The sequence below is a fragment of the Neomonachus schauinslandi genome, chromosome 9, assembly GCF_002201575.2.
Source record: "Neomonachus schauinslandi chromosome 9, ASM220157v2, whole genome shotgun sequence".
Classification (NCBI taxonomy): Eukaryota; Metazoa; Chordata; class Mammalia; order Carnivora; family Phocidae; genus Neomonachus; species Neomonachus schauinslandi.
The window spans coordinates 74,146,549-74,162,791 of record NC_058411.1 but is presented as its reverse complement, the minus strand read 5'-3'; the positions used below and the strand labels follow the sequence as shown (position 1 = coordinate 74,162,791).

Here is a 16,243-nt window from a genome sequence, read left to right as displayed (position 1 = left end):
TTCCATACAAATTTTAGGATTATTTGTTCCAGCTCTGTGAAAAAATTTGATGGTATTTTGATAGGGATTGCATTGAATGTATAGATTGCTCTAGGTAGCATAGACATTTTAACAATATTTGTTCTCTAATCCATGAGCATGGAACTTTTTTCCATTTCATTGTGTCTTCCTCAGTTTCTTTTATGATTGTTCTGTAGTTTTCTGAGTGCAGATCGTTTACCTCCTTGGTTAGGTTTATTCCTTGGTATCTTATGGTTTTAGGTGCAGTTGTAAATGGGATCGACTCCTTAATTTCTCTTTCTTCCCTCTCATTGTTAGTGTATAGAAATGCAACTGATTTCTGTGCATTGATTTTATATCCTGCCACTTCCCTGAGTTACTGTCTGAGTGCTAGCAATTTTGGGGTGGAGTCTTTTGGGTTTTTCACATAGAACACCATGCATCTGTGAAGAGTGAAATTTTGACTTCTTCTTTGCTGATTCGGATGCCTTTTATTTCTTTTTGTTGTCTGATTGCTGAGGCTGTGACTTCTAGTACTATGTTGAACAATAGTGGTGATAGTGGACATCCCTGTCATGTTCCTGACCTGTCATGTTCCTGCTCTGTTTTTCCCCATTGAGAATGATATTCACCGTGGGCTTTTCGTATATGGCTTTTATGATATTGAGGTATGTTCCCTCTATCCCTACACTGTGAAGACTTTTAATCAAGAAAGAATGCTGTACTTTGTCAAATGATTTCCTCTGCATCTACTAGGAGGATCATATGGTTCTTGTCCTTTCTTTTATTAATGTAATGTACCACATTGATTGATTTGCACCCTTGAAGCCCAGGAATAAATCCCACTTGATCATGGTGAATAATCCTTTTAATGTACTGTTGGAGCCTATTGGCTAGTATCTTGGTGAGAATTTTGGCATCCGTGTTCATCAGGATATTGGTCTGTGATTCTCCTTTTTGGTGGGGTCTTTGGCTTTGGGATCAAGGTAATGCTGACCTCATAGAATGAGTTTACAAGTTTTCCTTCCATTTCTATTTTTTGAAACAGCTTCAGAAGAATAGGTATTAATTCTTTAAATGTTTGGTGGAATTCCCTTGGGAAGCCATCCAACCCTGGACTCTTGTTTGTTGGGATATTTTTGATTTCTGCTTCAATTTCCTTGCTGGTATGGATCTGTTCAGGTTTTCTATTTCTTCCTGTTTCAGTTTTGGTAGTATATACCTCTCTAGGAATGCATCCATTTCTTCCAGATTGCCTAATTTCTTGGCATATAGTTGCTCATAATATGTTCTTACAATTGTTTGTATTTTTTCGGTGTTGGTTGTGATCTCTCCTCTTTGATTCATGATTTTATTTATTTGGGTCCTTTCTCTTTTCTTTTTGATAAGTCTGGCCAGGGGTTTATCAATCTTATTAATTCCTTCAAAGAACCAGCTCCTAGTTTTGTTGCTGTGTTCTGCTATTCTTTTGGTTTCTGTTTCACTGATTTCTGCTCTAATCGTTATTAATTCTCTTCTCCTGCTGGGTTTAGGCTTTATTTGCTGTTCTTTCTCCAGCTCCTTTAGGTGTAAGGTTGGCTTGTGTGTTTGAGACCAACTTTCTTGTTTCTTGAGAAGGGCTTTAATTGGTATATACTTCCCTCTTAGGACCCCCTTTGCTTCATCCCAAAGGTTTTGAACAGTTCTGTTTTCATTTTCATTTGTTTCCATTAATTTTTTAAAATTCTTCTTTAATTTCCTGGTTGACACATTCATTCTTTAGTAGGATGCTCTTTATCCTCCACGTGTTTGAGTTCTTTCCAAATTTCCTCTTGTGATTGAGTTCCAGTTTCAAAGGATTGTGGTCTGAAAATACGCAGGCAATACCCAAATCTTTTGGTACCGTGTGAGACCTGACTTGTGACACAGTATGTGCTCTATTCTGGAGAATGCTCCATACGCACTCAAGAATGTGTATTCTGTTGCTTTAGGATGGAATACTCTGAATATATCTTTGAAGTTGATCTGGTCCAGTGTGTCATTCAAAGCCCTTGTTTCCTTGTTGATCTTTTGCTTGGATGATCTGTCCATTGCAGGGAGTGGGATGTTAAAGTCCTCTACTATTATTGTATTATTATTGATGTGTTTCTTTAATTTTGTTATTAATTGGTTTATATAATTGGCTGCTGCCATGTTAGGGGCATAAATATTTACAATTGTTAGATCTTCTTGTTGTATAGACTCTTTAATTATGATATAGTGACCTTCCTCATCTCTTATTACAGTCTTTGGTTTAAAATCTAGTTTGTCTATTATAAGGATTGCTACCCCAGCTTTCTTTTGATGTCCATTAGCATGATAAATGTTTTTCCATTCTCTCACTTTAAATGTGGAGGTGTCTTTGGGTCTAAAATGAGTCTCTTGTAGACAGCATATCAATGGGTCTTGCTTTTTTATCCGATCTGATACCCTGTGTCTTTTGATTGGGGCATTTAGACCATTTACATTCAGAGTTACTCTTGAAAAATATGAATTTAGTGCCATTGTATTATCTGTACAGTCACTGCTTCTGTATATTATCTCTGTTCCTTTCTGGTCTATGCTACTTTTGGGCTCTTTCTTAGCTTATAAGATCCCTTTCAATATTTCTTGTAGGGCTGGTTTGGTGCTCAAAAATTGTTTTAGTTTCTGTTTGTCTTGGAAGTTTGTTATCTCTCCTTCTATTTTCAGTGACATCTTAGCTGGATAAAAAATTCTTGGCTGCATATTGTTCTCATTTAGCTCCCTGAATATACATTCTAGTGCTTTCTGGCCTGCCAGGTCTCTGTGGATAGGTTTGCTGCCAGTCTAATATTTCTACCCTTTTAGGTTACAGACCTCTTGTCCCGAGCTGCTTTCAGGATTTTTTCTTTGTCTCTGAGATTTGCAAGTTCACTAATATATGTCAGGGTGTTGACCTATTCTTATTGATTTTGAGGGGGATTCTCTGTGCCTCCTGGACTTGAATGCCCGTTTCTTTCCCCAGATTAGGGAAGTTTTGCACTATAATGCACTCCAATATACCTTCTGGACCTCTCTCTCTTTCTTTTTCCTTTTCTCCCAGGGTCCCAATTATTCTAGTATTGTCTGACCTTATGGTATCACTTATCTCTCAAATTCTCCTCTTGTGATCCAGTAGTTGTTTATCTCTTTTTTTCAGCTTCTTTTTTCTTCATCATTTGGTCTTCTATATCACAAATTCTCTCTTCTGCCTCATTTATCCTAGCAGTTAGAGCCTCGATTTTTTTATTGCATCTCATAAATAGCCTTTTTGATTTTGACTTGATTAGATTTTAGTTCTCTTATTTCTCCAGAAAGGGATTCTCTAGTGTCTTCTATGCGTTTTTCAGGCCCAGGTAGGAATTTATAATCATTATTCTGAACTGTAGTTCTGACATCTTACTTCTATCCATACCGATTAAGTCCCTGAGTACTGCCTCTTGTTCTATTTTTTTTTTAAGATTATTTATTTATTTATTTGACAGAGAGACAGAGAGACAGAACAAGTAGGTGGAGCGGCAGGCAGAGGGAAGGGGAGAAACAGCCTCTCCGCTGAGCAGGGATCCCGAGCCAGGGCTCAATCCCAGGATCCTGGGATCGTGACCTGAGCCGAAGGCAGCTGCTTTAACCAACTGAGTCACCCAGGCACCTCTTGTTCTCTCTTTTGAGGTCAGTTTTTCCATCTTGTCATTCTGTCCAGAGAAGAATAGATGAGTGAGAGAACAAAATATTAAAATGGCAACAGGGACCCCAGAGAAATAAACTAAACAAATGAAGATACCTGAAACTTAAAAAAAAATTAAAATTAAAAAAAGAGAGAAAATATAACCAAAGTGGTGAACAGAATAGAGCAATACACTGGATACTGTGTGTATTTTGGTATATTTTTTAGAAAACTGGATCCCAAAATTGTAAAGAAAGAAGAACTTATATATGTAAAGAAATAAAATTAAGTACAATGAAAGGATAGAATGTAAATGTAAAAATGAAAATTAAAAGAGGGAAAAAAAGAGAAAAAGAAAGAAAAAAAAAAAGGAATATAAACAGGTGAACAGAACAAAGCAATACACTATATCCTGAGTGTATTTTGGTGGGTTTGTTAGAAGAAACTACAACTCAAAATGGTGAAAAAAGAAAAACTGATATATATATACAAAATTAAAATTGAATACAATGAATGGATAGAATGTAACTGTAAAGATGAATATTTAAATGGCTTTAACAAAAAGAAAGGTAGAAAAAGAAAGAAAGAGTGAATATGATTAGACAGGTGAAAAGAACAGAGCCATACACTAGACTCTGGGTCTATTTTGGCCTTTTTGTTAGAAAAAACTGCATTCCAAAATTGTAAAGAAAGAAAAACTTATATATATGCAAAAGTAAAATTAAATACAATGAAAGTATAGAATGTAACTGTAAAAATGAAATTTAAGAAAATCTTTAAAAAGTTGAAAAAATACAAAATTTGGTAGAGTAATGGAAGAGAAAAAAATTTAAATGGAAAGACTAAAGAATTGTGGGAGAAGAAAAAACATGAATTCTATATACTGTTTTCCCCTAGTGCTGGAATTTTGCAGTTCTCTATGATCAGTAAACTTGGTCTCAGCCTGATGTTCTTGCTGATCTTCTGGGGAACGGGCCAGTTGCATTGATTCTCAAGTGTCTTTGCCCAGGGCAGAATTGCACCGCCCTTGCCAGGGGCAGGCTAAATAAGCTGCTCCAGATTGCTCTATGTGGGTTTTGTTCCCTGAGGGCTTTCCACATTGCTTTAGAGGCTAGAATGAAAATGGTGGCCTCCCAATCTTCAGACAGGAGCTGAAAGCCCTGTGCTCCAATCTTCAGTGCGCCCTAGGGAAAAACAGTCAATCACTCCTGTCTCCCTGGTCTCCCTTCTCACTCCCTGCTCACCTGGCCTGTGACCAAGTGTTTCTCTCACAGGCACTCGACCCTGTTTTGAGTCTCCAAACCCTGCAGACTCCTGCAGCATTCCCCTCCTGCAGCACACCCCTCCATTGCTCCTCCCAGGGGAGGAAGGGGGATCTTGCCAGTTCTGCACCCGCTTGTTGGGCCCCTGGTAGGAGAGTGGTCACCCAACAGTGCCATGGTTCATGGTATATTGCAACCCTGAGCTGAGAGCCCTCAGATGGCTTCCCCACTCCGATGCCTGGAGCTCTGCTGCACTCAGGCACCCCTGGTCTTCCTGTGACCCTAAGGATCCTGAGACCACACTTTCCCACCTAGTATTCTGCCCCACTTCACCACCTGAGCACCCTCAGACAAGAATATCCCTCACTGGAGCTGATTTCTAAAAGTTCTGATTTTGTGCTCTTCTGCTGTATCACTTTGTGGTAGCCAACTTATGTAGGCTCCCTGCCACTGTGATTTATCTTCCCATCCATCATCTCGGATTCCCTTCATACCTCCTACCTTGCAGAAAGTGGTCCCTTTTCAATTTCTAGACTTGCAGCAATTTTCTTAGATCTATGGTGGGGTTCGCAAGTGTTCAGAATGATTTGATAGCTATCTAGCTGAATTCCTGGACCAGAGGAAAATAAGGTCTCTTACTCCTCTGCCATCTTGGACTCCTACTACACACTCTTAACTGCTAATTCCACTTAGAATTTGAGTAATACTAAATTGGCATTTGAAAAATATGAAAGCTTAAATATAGAGTGAATATAAACTAAAAAATGCCACTTGGAATTTTAATACCTAAAATTATTCTATATGGAGTTCTAGAGACAAAGGAATGTGTGTTTTGGGGAAAAAGAGAAAAAGGATGTTCCTGGGTTATATATACTTAAACGGTGTTTTCAGTCTTCACAAACCACTTAATAAGCAAAGACAGTAACAATTATGCAAATTATGATTATCACTTATTATCCTCTCCAAGTGGTAAGAATACAAGTGTTGGATTTTTTTTTTTAAACAAAATTCACATTTTATTTAGGTTGAAATAAACTATACAAAATTGATTTTCTCCACCAAAAATAACAGCAATATTTTCTGTATTATTCCTAGATAAACCACAAAACACTTATTTTTGTAGGTTTTCCAGGTTTTGTTTATAAATCAAGACGAGGCAGTAGATATAGTCATGGAAAAAGAGGAGAACAGACAAATCAGTTGTCAGTATCCATGGCCTCTGATCCTGTCTTGACCATGAATAGAGGCGTTCAACATATACCTGCTAAAAAGCTTATGAAGACGTAGGTGTTCTACATACACTTGCTAAAGAGCTTATGAAGATGTAGGCTCAACAAAGGAATGTAAACAGCAACAATCCAATGTGGAACAACAATGGCAGGCTCTCCCATTCAAACTTTAACTGTAACTTGTTCCTTTAAGTTTATTTGATAAAGACAAAATCTCTACTGCAATCCTTGCCTGGCAAGCTCACGTGTTTCTCTCTCTCTGTCTCTTTCTGGTAACTCCCTTAACTGTCCATTACAGATTTTTAACATACTAATACTCCTACTATTCAAAGGTCACTCTGAGCTTCATTGTAACATTTTATAAAATGTACTCCTTCTTCCCATACCTCTTCAAAATCTTTATCTTCTAAGAACGGATAACTCAATACCAGACAATTGGATCCAGTGACAATAAATGTTTTATCTAAAATGACTTAACTAAAACAATTCCCAAGTGCCATTAGCAGAGATCCCACAGAAGTGTAATGTGGCACTTTCAATGCTATCTTCTGGAACAGGTATGTCTCCAAAGCATCAGAGTTTAAACAGGGGCCATTTAAATTGGCAGATTATCAATGGCTAATGTACTCAATGAGAGGTCGACAGGTCAAGATATTCAGTGATTAAGTGGCCTACATACACCTGACAGCTTTTCTGTAGGATGTTTTCAAATTTCTTACAGATTTTTCCAAATATCAAACATAAGAGAAAGCCTACTTTAAAAGTCTTTTAGGTATTTTCAATGGTTTCTGAGTTATCTGTAGGAAGCTCTGACTTAGTTGTATAGAGTTTGATATATGTGTCCACCATTAAATTCAGATCATGTTTTATATCAAAATTTATGTTAAGCAAAGCCAAGTTACTTGACCTTTGGTCTGTCAAAGTGTTCCTCAGGTATGCTTTGAGACGCTTTCGCCCATTTTCATAGTGTTCATTCTCAACCTTCATCACAGGAAGAATACATAGGACTTTTAGCAATGCATAAACATTAGGAAAAAACTTGATGTCTGGTAGATGCAGGGCTTCATAAATGGTGGATGGAAGCTCTATATCTTTCCCTCTGTGTTTCCACTTGATTCTCCAGCAATGCAGCTCAGCTGAGAGTGTGTCGGGATTGGGCAAGTCACTTCTGTACATGTCAGCATGGTGCTCCTCCGATGTATTAAATTTGAGCTGTCCCATGACAGAGGGTACAAGAGATAAGCATTTAAGAGCTTTGAGGTGCTGTTCTGAGAATATATCTTTCAGTTCCTGAATAATGTGTTCCACTGTTGGAACACTTAGAGTTTCTTTATAGTAACTCTCAGAAGTGAGCTGAGATTCCAGGTTACCTTGCTGGGCTCTGTGGAATTTCCCAGGGAGTTTCATCTGAACATCAAGCTTAGTTGCCAAATTTGTGGCTTCTTCAAACCAAAATTCATGATAAACTTCAATATTTTCCATCACTTCATTTAGTGAATGCAGCACTGCAGTCAAGCTACTGGCTGCAAAGAAGACATCAGAGGTTTGCCCTTGAAGGTTTTTCCCAAAGGCTCTTGTAAAAGATAAAACATTTTTAAGAACAACAATGGTAACGATGAAATCAAAATCTGTTACTGCACTACAGAGCACAAAAGCTCGACCAGCTATATAGTTATTCCATCTAATATTTGTATCACTATTTATACCATCTAAACATAAAACAAGTGCTTGTAGGAGGTCCACTAAAATTTCAAAAGCATCATGCCTGCCTGTCCACTGAGAATGGCAGATTTCCTTCAGTTCTTTACCCTTTTCCTCATTGTTCTGAAAGAGGACAGAAATTACATTGTCAAGCTCCAAAAGCAATTGTGGAGATCGATGGAAGAAAGAATAAACTTCCTCAGTTGTTCCTAACGCAACAGATACTCCCACAACAGGCACTGATTTTGCCAACCATATATTTAAGGCACAGGAAGAGCAAAGTGTGTAGACAGCTTGGGGATATTTCTCTAAAAGTCTAGAAGCAACGACTTTCATTTTGGAAGAAAATCCACTGGACACAATGTAAGCCTGGCCACGACAATACTCCATGTTTAACCCCCACTTCTCAGTTATCGTAGTGTGAAATTTTACAGCCAAAATTTCTGCATCAGCTTCATAAGGCAAGAAGCCCACAAATTCCTCTCTCAGGTTATGAGATTCATCAACAAACCTCACCAACACAGGCAAGTGTTCTTTCCCTGCTATGTCCACTACGTCATCAGTGATGATGGAAAAGAAGTGGGAGTCTCTCACTTCCCTGAGGGTCTCCTCCCGAATGCAGCTCTCACAGATGTCTAGCATCTGTTTCTGCTGTTTTCGAGCAGAACAATGTGTTAACTGCTGTTGTCTCAAAGCGCTTTCTCAGAACCTCGTCACCAGAATTTATCCGGCACTCCAGCAGTGCTTGGAAGTTATCCGGAGTAAACAGACCCTCTGGGATTTCATCAGTTTCATGCCCATCCAGAGGGATGTTTTGTTTTCCCATAAGAATCAAAATTTCAAATAAAGATTTTAAGTATTCTTTGTTTTCTTTCTCTTCAAGGGTTAAAGGTAAAATGTCTTCATCCTGTTCTTCACCCCCTTCTTTTGCACTGAGATTCTGAGCATTGCTGTTATTTATTTCTTTATGTTTTGGTTCCTGTTCAGAAGTTTCATCAATTTTTTTCTGTTTCAGTGTCCTGATTTCATCTTCACTCAATTCTTTTATTCGTTTTCTGTGTCTACTATGTGGATTGTTCAAATGACTGGTAAGATCAAATATTGTTGGTATTGCATTATCTCGAAGAACTGTCCTATAAGGACTAGTTCTACAGATCATAGAGGTCTCAAAGTGTTTGGCACATAATCGATAATGTTTATTTAGTTGATCAGGTGTTTTATCTTCTACGTCTGCTCTCCTACAATTCTCCACCCACTTCTGGCATCTGGCCGGATCCCGCGGGAACCTGAAAAAGGCCAGGTCCGACTGCGTACTCTTCCTGGTGCAGTTGGGGGCAGCGCAGAAGTTCGGCATCGTTGCCCACCCGCTGGCCGGCCCAGCCCTCCCCTCCCCGCCTCCTCAGGGCAGCCCGCCCGCCCGTCGGGGCCGGGGAGGGGAGCCAGGCCGGCCGGCCGGCGCGCCGGGGGGAGGGGCCAAGTGTTGGATTTTTTAAAAAGTTTTATTCATTTATGTGAGACAGACAGTCGTGGGGGTGGGGGGGAGGTATGGAGGAAGAGAGAATCCTCAAGCAGATTCCATGGTGAGCAAGGACCCCCATGCAGGGCTGGATCCCAGGACCCTGAAATTGTGACCTGAGCCAAAATCAAGAATCAGACGCTTAACTGACTGAGCCAACCAGGCATCCCAAGTGTTGGATTTTTGAACATATTTTTATAATGGAATAAACACAAACCATGTATCTGGGAATACTTCAATCTTATAGATATGAATAAGTCACATTTCCAGTTTAGTTTTTAGGTCAAAACATGGCCAAATTGGGATGCATTTTCTGATTACATGAGAAAACTAAAAATTATCCTGTGAATCCATATGCTGATTTGTCAGTCTCTTTATGGCATTCCTAATCTCTTTATTTCTCAGTGTATAAATGGCTGGATTCAGGAGAGGTGTGATTACTGTGTAAAACACAGCCAGAAACTTGTCCACCCAAGTAATGTTGAGTGGCCACAGATAGATGAAGATGCAGGGTCCAAAGAATAGCAGCACCACTGTGATGTGGGAAGTACAGGTAGAGAGTGCCTTTGATGCTCCATCCTTAGAGTGAAGGCGAACAGTCACTAGGATATAGGTGTAGGAGATCAGTAAGAGAATGAAGCAAGTTGTTGCCAAGATCCCGCTGTCAGCATTTATCAACATTCCCAGAGTATATGTATCCATGCAGGCCAGTTTAATCACCAAAGGGATATCACAGAAAAAACTGTTCACTATTCTGGGTCCACAGAAGGGCAGCTCTAAAATCATGGCTAGTTGGCTCATGGCATGCACAAAGCCAATGATCCATGATATCAAAACTAGCCAGATGCACTTTGTCTGTCCATGATGCTAGAGTAATGGAGTGGCTTGCAGATGGCCACATAACGATCATAGGCCATTGTCACCAGCAGTACCATCTCTCCCCCTGCAAAAAAATGCACACCGAAGATCTGGGTCATGCAGCTGCCAAAGGAGATGGTCTTATTATCCTTTAGGAAGTCTGTGGTCAGTTTAGGGGTAGTTACTGAGGAAAGGCAGAAGTCCACAAATGAGAGGTTGGCTAAGAGGAAGTACATTGGAGAATGGAGATGAGGATCCGTGATGAATAAGAGCATGACAAGGAGGTTGCCCACAACAGTCAGCAGGTAGAGCATAGAAAAAGGCAGTAAGAGGAAGGTCTGGAGCTCCCTTGAATCACAAAGTCCACGAAAAATGAACTCAGACACTACAGACTGATTTGCTTCCTCCATTTAGTACATGGTGTTCTAATGCAGCCCAAAGAAAGAGATGAACTAAGAACTTCTAGAATGGAAAGAAGAACCTCATTAATGCTCAGGTACTAGAGAGCAGATAAGTCCTACTCATGGGCAAAATTCAAATCTTACCATTGTAGTAGCTGAAAATTGAAAATAAAGTTTTCTTGAATTTATAGGTAGACACAGTCTTTTTTTTTTAAGATTTTATTTATTTATTTGACAGAGAGCGAGAGAGGGAACTCAAGCAAGGGGAGTAGGAGAGGGAGAAGCAGGCTTCCTGCTGAGCATGGAGCCCGACATGGGGCTCGATCCCAGGACCCTGGGATCATGACCCGAGCCAAAGGTAGACGCTTAACGACTGAGCCACCCAGGCGCCCTGGTAGACACAGTCTTATAGTCAAGATGGGGAGCTAAGTAAAGAAGGGTAGTCAAAAACCTTACCTATCAGAAGTATAGTTGTTATGGGAATCAAAAATGAATAATCAGAATTATTATTTTATTGTATTAAATTAATTCTGATTAATAATCAGAATTATTATTTTAAGGAGAATTGATTAAAAATGTCAATAGTAATGTATTACAGAAATAATTTCTCCAAGGCTTGAATCTACCTCTTCTGCAGGGAGAATGCATAGCTTTAAGATATATTTAGAGGTTCTATTCCTCCAGGGCAATAAATGAATACTACCTTTCTCATACAAAACATGCTTCTCAGAAACAAATCTATTGCTAAGTGGATATGTGTTAGCAGACTGACCTGAACCAAAGTTTCAGAAACTCTGGGGAAAACTGTTCATCAAATAACTTGAGAAAAGGTATTTGTGTTCCAAAGAGACCTCACATGCTCACTACCCATTTTAATATCCAGTATTTCTCTGCATTTGGAATCTCCCCTTGAAAGGATATTTCTACTGTTCCTTGGCCTGATCACATCATTTATGAACATACCTTGACTGGTCCTTGGTTCTCCTTGGTAACAGAGATTTCTTTTCTGAGATTGCATTAAATGACAGATTTATGAAAGCTGCTTTTATTCCTGACTGTTCTTCATGGGAGAGAATATAAATTCTAGGTTCATTTGTACTTACACTATTGACTTATACTTTTCAAATTGACCTCTGTGGAAATACATATATTTACTGTTTTCTATAAACCAGGAGACCAAGTCTTTTTCTCCTTCCTTTCTTCTTTTTTTCTATTCTTTCTTTTGTTCTCTTCATTTCTGTAACTTTCTAGTGTGCTATTTTTTTTTCAGGCTCTAAAGTTCGTATTATAGAGTTGACTAAGTAGCTCTTCTTATGTACCAAGTCAATATTAAGCACCTTAAAAGCTTTATCTGTTTTGCTTTTCATTTTTCTGTTTGTATTCCTTCCATAAGGCTTAGAGCATTTTTGTATTTCAACCAGCAATGTAAGAATTGCATTTTTTCCCAGCCTCTCCAATGCAATGTTATTGTCAAATGATGATGAGAAATGGCAACCAAATTTAGTTTTAATTTCTTATTGTGAGATTAAGTGTTTTCCCTATTTTTAAGGATTAATTACCTCGCCTTTTCTTTGAACTGCATACTCCTTTTTTTTTCTTTTTTCATTTTTCCAATTGGGCTTTGCTTTTTCTTCTTCTAAGTTTTTTTGTTTGTTTTGTTTTTTTACTCAAAAAATGCAAGACTTTATTTTTTTAATAAAGATCAACATGTGGATGTGATGTCTTTGTGACTATCATCTCACTATTGAATTCTAATTATTTTATTTTGTTTTATGTATTTATTTCTCGGTAAGTATATTTAATGTGAACCTCACAACTTCACAAACTATGTACGTAGATACACAAATTATCTATTTTCCATGTTGTAAAATAAAAAATAATAAAGTAGACTATTAACAGGTCTGTCTGTTTCCAAACTTCTAATGTAATTTCCTACTAGAAAATTGCTTCTGGTGGAAACCTTGATTTTCACAAGACTAAGAAAATAAATAGGATTTATTTTTTAAAAATTTTTATAGAACAAGTAAGATTTCTGAAGTAGGACATTTTGTTCAATGAAAAGGTAACAGAGACATGAATAATTGTAAATGGCTAATAACGATAGGCATGAGATATATAGGTTCACATTAAAATCAATTCAGTTTCATTGTTTGATTTTAAATTTTAGGCACTTTGGCCTATTAATTTTTTCCTAAAGCATTTCTCCGTTTGCTACCTTGAGGAAAGGTAAAACATGTAAAATCCAAAAGGATTAGAAAATACCAAGATAAGTTGGAAGGTTTTTGAGAACCAGTCTTCCCCAACCTGGACATCTGGGAGCATCTAAGAAGGTAGATAGGCAGTGCTTTTGTTAGTGTGTGAAATGCTGTTAGGAATTCAGAAGTCCCAGGGATTATTTGGGAGAGAAAACCCATACTCTCTCCCATAAGACATTCACTGAATAACACGTTCAGAACTCTAAACACTATGGATAGGTATGGGAAAAAATGCTTCAGGGGGAAAGAAAGAATTTAGTCTTAAAAGAGGGGGAAGACATTAAATGTGTGAGTTCAGACATTAGTGATCTGGGATGTACTTACCTTACACAGATCACCTCTGAAACCAGATGCTTGCTTACTGAGAGGGCTTACTCTAGAGTCTACCGTATGTGAAATGAAGTCCAGCTAATTTTCTGCCGTGAGCAGTATTGGAGGATTGTGTCCTCCTCAGTGTGTCAAGTATACAGTGTAAGGAGTAGCCTCTGAGCTTGGAGGCTTTCCATCTCTGTGGTTTAAATAGAGCCAAGTATTTGGAAGGGCTAGCATGCTCAAGGGGATCCTTAGCTTCCAACTTTCCCTGAGGAAAAGCTGGGCATTGAAAGCATCATGCAATAATCCACCCTTTTCAAAGCTAGATCCAAGTTAGTCCAGTTAAATACAAGTAAAAATACAAGAGAAGGAAGTTCAAAATGTTTAATTACTTTATTAGGGGGCTATAACTTTCTTTCTTTTGCTCTGTATTTACCATGTCATAAAATGAACTAAGATGTCAGTTCCAGTCCCACCAGAAGCCAGATGAGTTATGTAGGTGGGCAGGTAGCAACTAGTCATCCTTGGCATGTTGCAACTATGCACATGATTTAAGGGCCTACTTGAACCTTGCTTCCCTGGATTTCAGAGGGGTATTAAGTCTCAGCCTTCACAGTCCTTCCTTGAGCCGGGTCCTGAATATTAACAGTTTGAGTATAAAACACATTAGAGGCATTTCTCTAAGGGATGGAAAGATAATGAAAGGATACTTTTTAAAAAAATTTTATTATGTTATGTTAATCACCATAGAGTACATTACTAGTTTTGGATGTAGTGATCCACGATCCATTGTTTTCATAGAACACACAGTTCTCCATGCAATACGTGCCCTCCCTAATACCCATCACTGGGCCAACCCATCCCCCCACCCCCCTCCCCTCTAAAACCCTGTCTGTTTCTCAGAGTTTCCCACAGTTTCCCATGGTTCATCTCTCCCTCCAGTTTCCCTCCCTTCATCCCTCCCTTCCTTCTCCTAATGTCCTCCATGCTATTCCTTATGTTCCACAAATAAGTGAAACCATATGATAATTGACTTTCTCTGCTTGACTTATGTCACTTAGCATAATCTCCTCCAGTCCCATCCATATTGATGTAAAAGTTGGGTATTCATCTTTTCTGATGGCTGAGTAATATTCCATTGTATATATGGACCACATCTTCTTTATCCATTCATCTGTTGAAGGGCATCTTGGCTCTTTCCACAGTTTGGCTATTGCGGACATTGCTGCTATGAACATTGGGGTGCATGTGGCCCTTCTTTTCACTCCATCTGTGTCTTTGGGGTAAATACCCAGGAGTGCAATTGCTGGGTCATTGGGTAGCTCTGTTTTTAATTTTTTAAGGAACCTCCACACTGTTTTCCAAAGTGGCTATACCAACTTGCATTCCCACCAACAGTGTAAGAGGGTTCCCGTTTCTCCACAACCTCGCCAACATTTGTTTCTTTCCCTGTCCATTTTTGCCATTCTAACTGGTGCAAGGTGGTATCTCAATGTGGTTTTGATTTGAATTTCCCTGATGGCTAATGATGATGAACATTTTTTCATGTGTCTGTTAGCCATTTGTATGTCTTCTTCAGAGAAGTGTCTTTTCATATCTTCTGCCCACTTTTTGACTTACTTGTTTTTTGGGTGTTGAGTTTGAGAAGTTCTTTATAGATTTTGGATATCAGCCTTTTATCTGTAGTCTCATTTGCAAATATCTTCTCCCATTCTGTGGGTTGCCTCTTTGTTTTGTTGACTGTTTCCTTTGCTGTGCAGAAGCTTTTTATCTTGATGAAGTCCCAAAAGTTCATTTTTGCTTTTGTTTCACTAGCTTTTGGAAATGTATCTTGAAAGAAGTTGCTGTGGCCGATGACAAAGAGGTTACTGCCTATGTTCTTCTCTAGGATTTTGATGGATTCCTGTCTCACATTGAGGTCTTTCATCCACTTTAAGTTTATCTTTGTGTATGGTGTTAGAGAATGGACCAGTTTCATTCTTCTGTATGTGGCTGTCCAATTTTCCCAGCACCATTTATTGAAGAGACTGTCTTTTTTCCATTGCATGTTTTTTCCTGCTTTGTCAAAGATTATTTGACCATAGAGTTGAGGGTCCATATCTGGGTTCTCTATTCTGTTCCATTGGTCTGTATGTCTGTTTTTGTGCCAGTACCATGCTGTCTTGGTGATCACAGCTTTGTAATATAGCTTGAAATCGGGCAACGTGATGCCCCCAGCTTTGTTTTTCTTTTTCAACATGTCCTTGACGATTCGGGGTCTTTTCTGATTCCATACAAATCTTAGGATTGTTTGTTCCAGCACTTTGAAAAATGTCATTGGAATTTTGATCGGGATGGCATTGAAGGTACAGATTGCTCTGGGTAGCATAGACATTTTAACAATGTTTATTCTTCTGATCCATGAGCATGGAATATTTTTCCATCTTTTTGTGTCTTCTTCAATTTCTTTCATGAGTGTTCTGTAGTTCCTAGAGTATAGATCCTTTACCTCTTTGGTTAGGTTTATTCCAAGGTATCTTATGGTTTTTGGTGCTATTGTAAATGGAATCATTTCTCTAATTTCCCTTTCTACAGTTGCGTTGTTAGCGTATAAGAAAGCAACTGATTTCTGTGCATTGATTTTGTATGCTGCCACATTACTGAATTGCTGTATGAGTTCTAGTAATTTGGGGGTGGAGTCTTTTGGGTTTTCCACATAAAGTATCATGTCGTCTGCGAAAAGAGAGAGTTTGACTTCTTTGCCAATTTGAATACCTTTTATTTCTTTTTGTTGTCTGATTGCTGTTGCTAGGACTTCTAGTACTATGTTGAACAATAGTGGTGAGAGTGGGCATCCTTGACATGTTCCTGATCTTAAGGGAAAGGCTTTCAGCTTTTCCCCATTGAGGATGAAATTCACTGTGGGTTTTTCATAGATGGATTTTATGAACTTGAGGAATGTTCCCTCTATCCCTATACTCTGAAGAGTTTTAATCAGGAAAGGATGTTGTATTTTGTCAAATGCTTTTTCTGCATCAATTGAGAAGA

General features: G+C 38.6%; 1 protein-coding gene and 1 pseudogene across 1 annotated transcript; both read right to left on the bottom strand.

The window, feature by feature from the left end:
* Positions 1-6,878: 6,878 nt before the first annotated feature.
* LOC110585335 lies at positions 6,879-9,228 on the bottom strand (annotated as a pseudogene).
* Positions 9,229-9,720: 492 nt separating this feature from the next.
* On the bottom strand, positions 9,721-10,658 carry LOC110585538 (olfactory receptor 4K3-like). Its single transcript, XM_044918283.1, is given in 2 exon segments — positions 9,721-10,241; positions 10,244-10,658. Coding segments are annotated over 2 exon segments (936 nt in total).
* Positions 10,659-16,243: the final 5,585 nt, after the last annotated feature.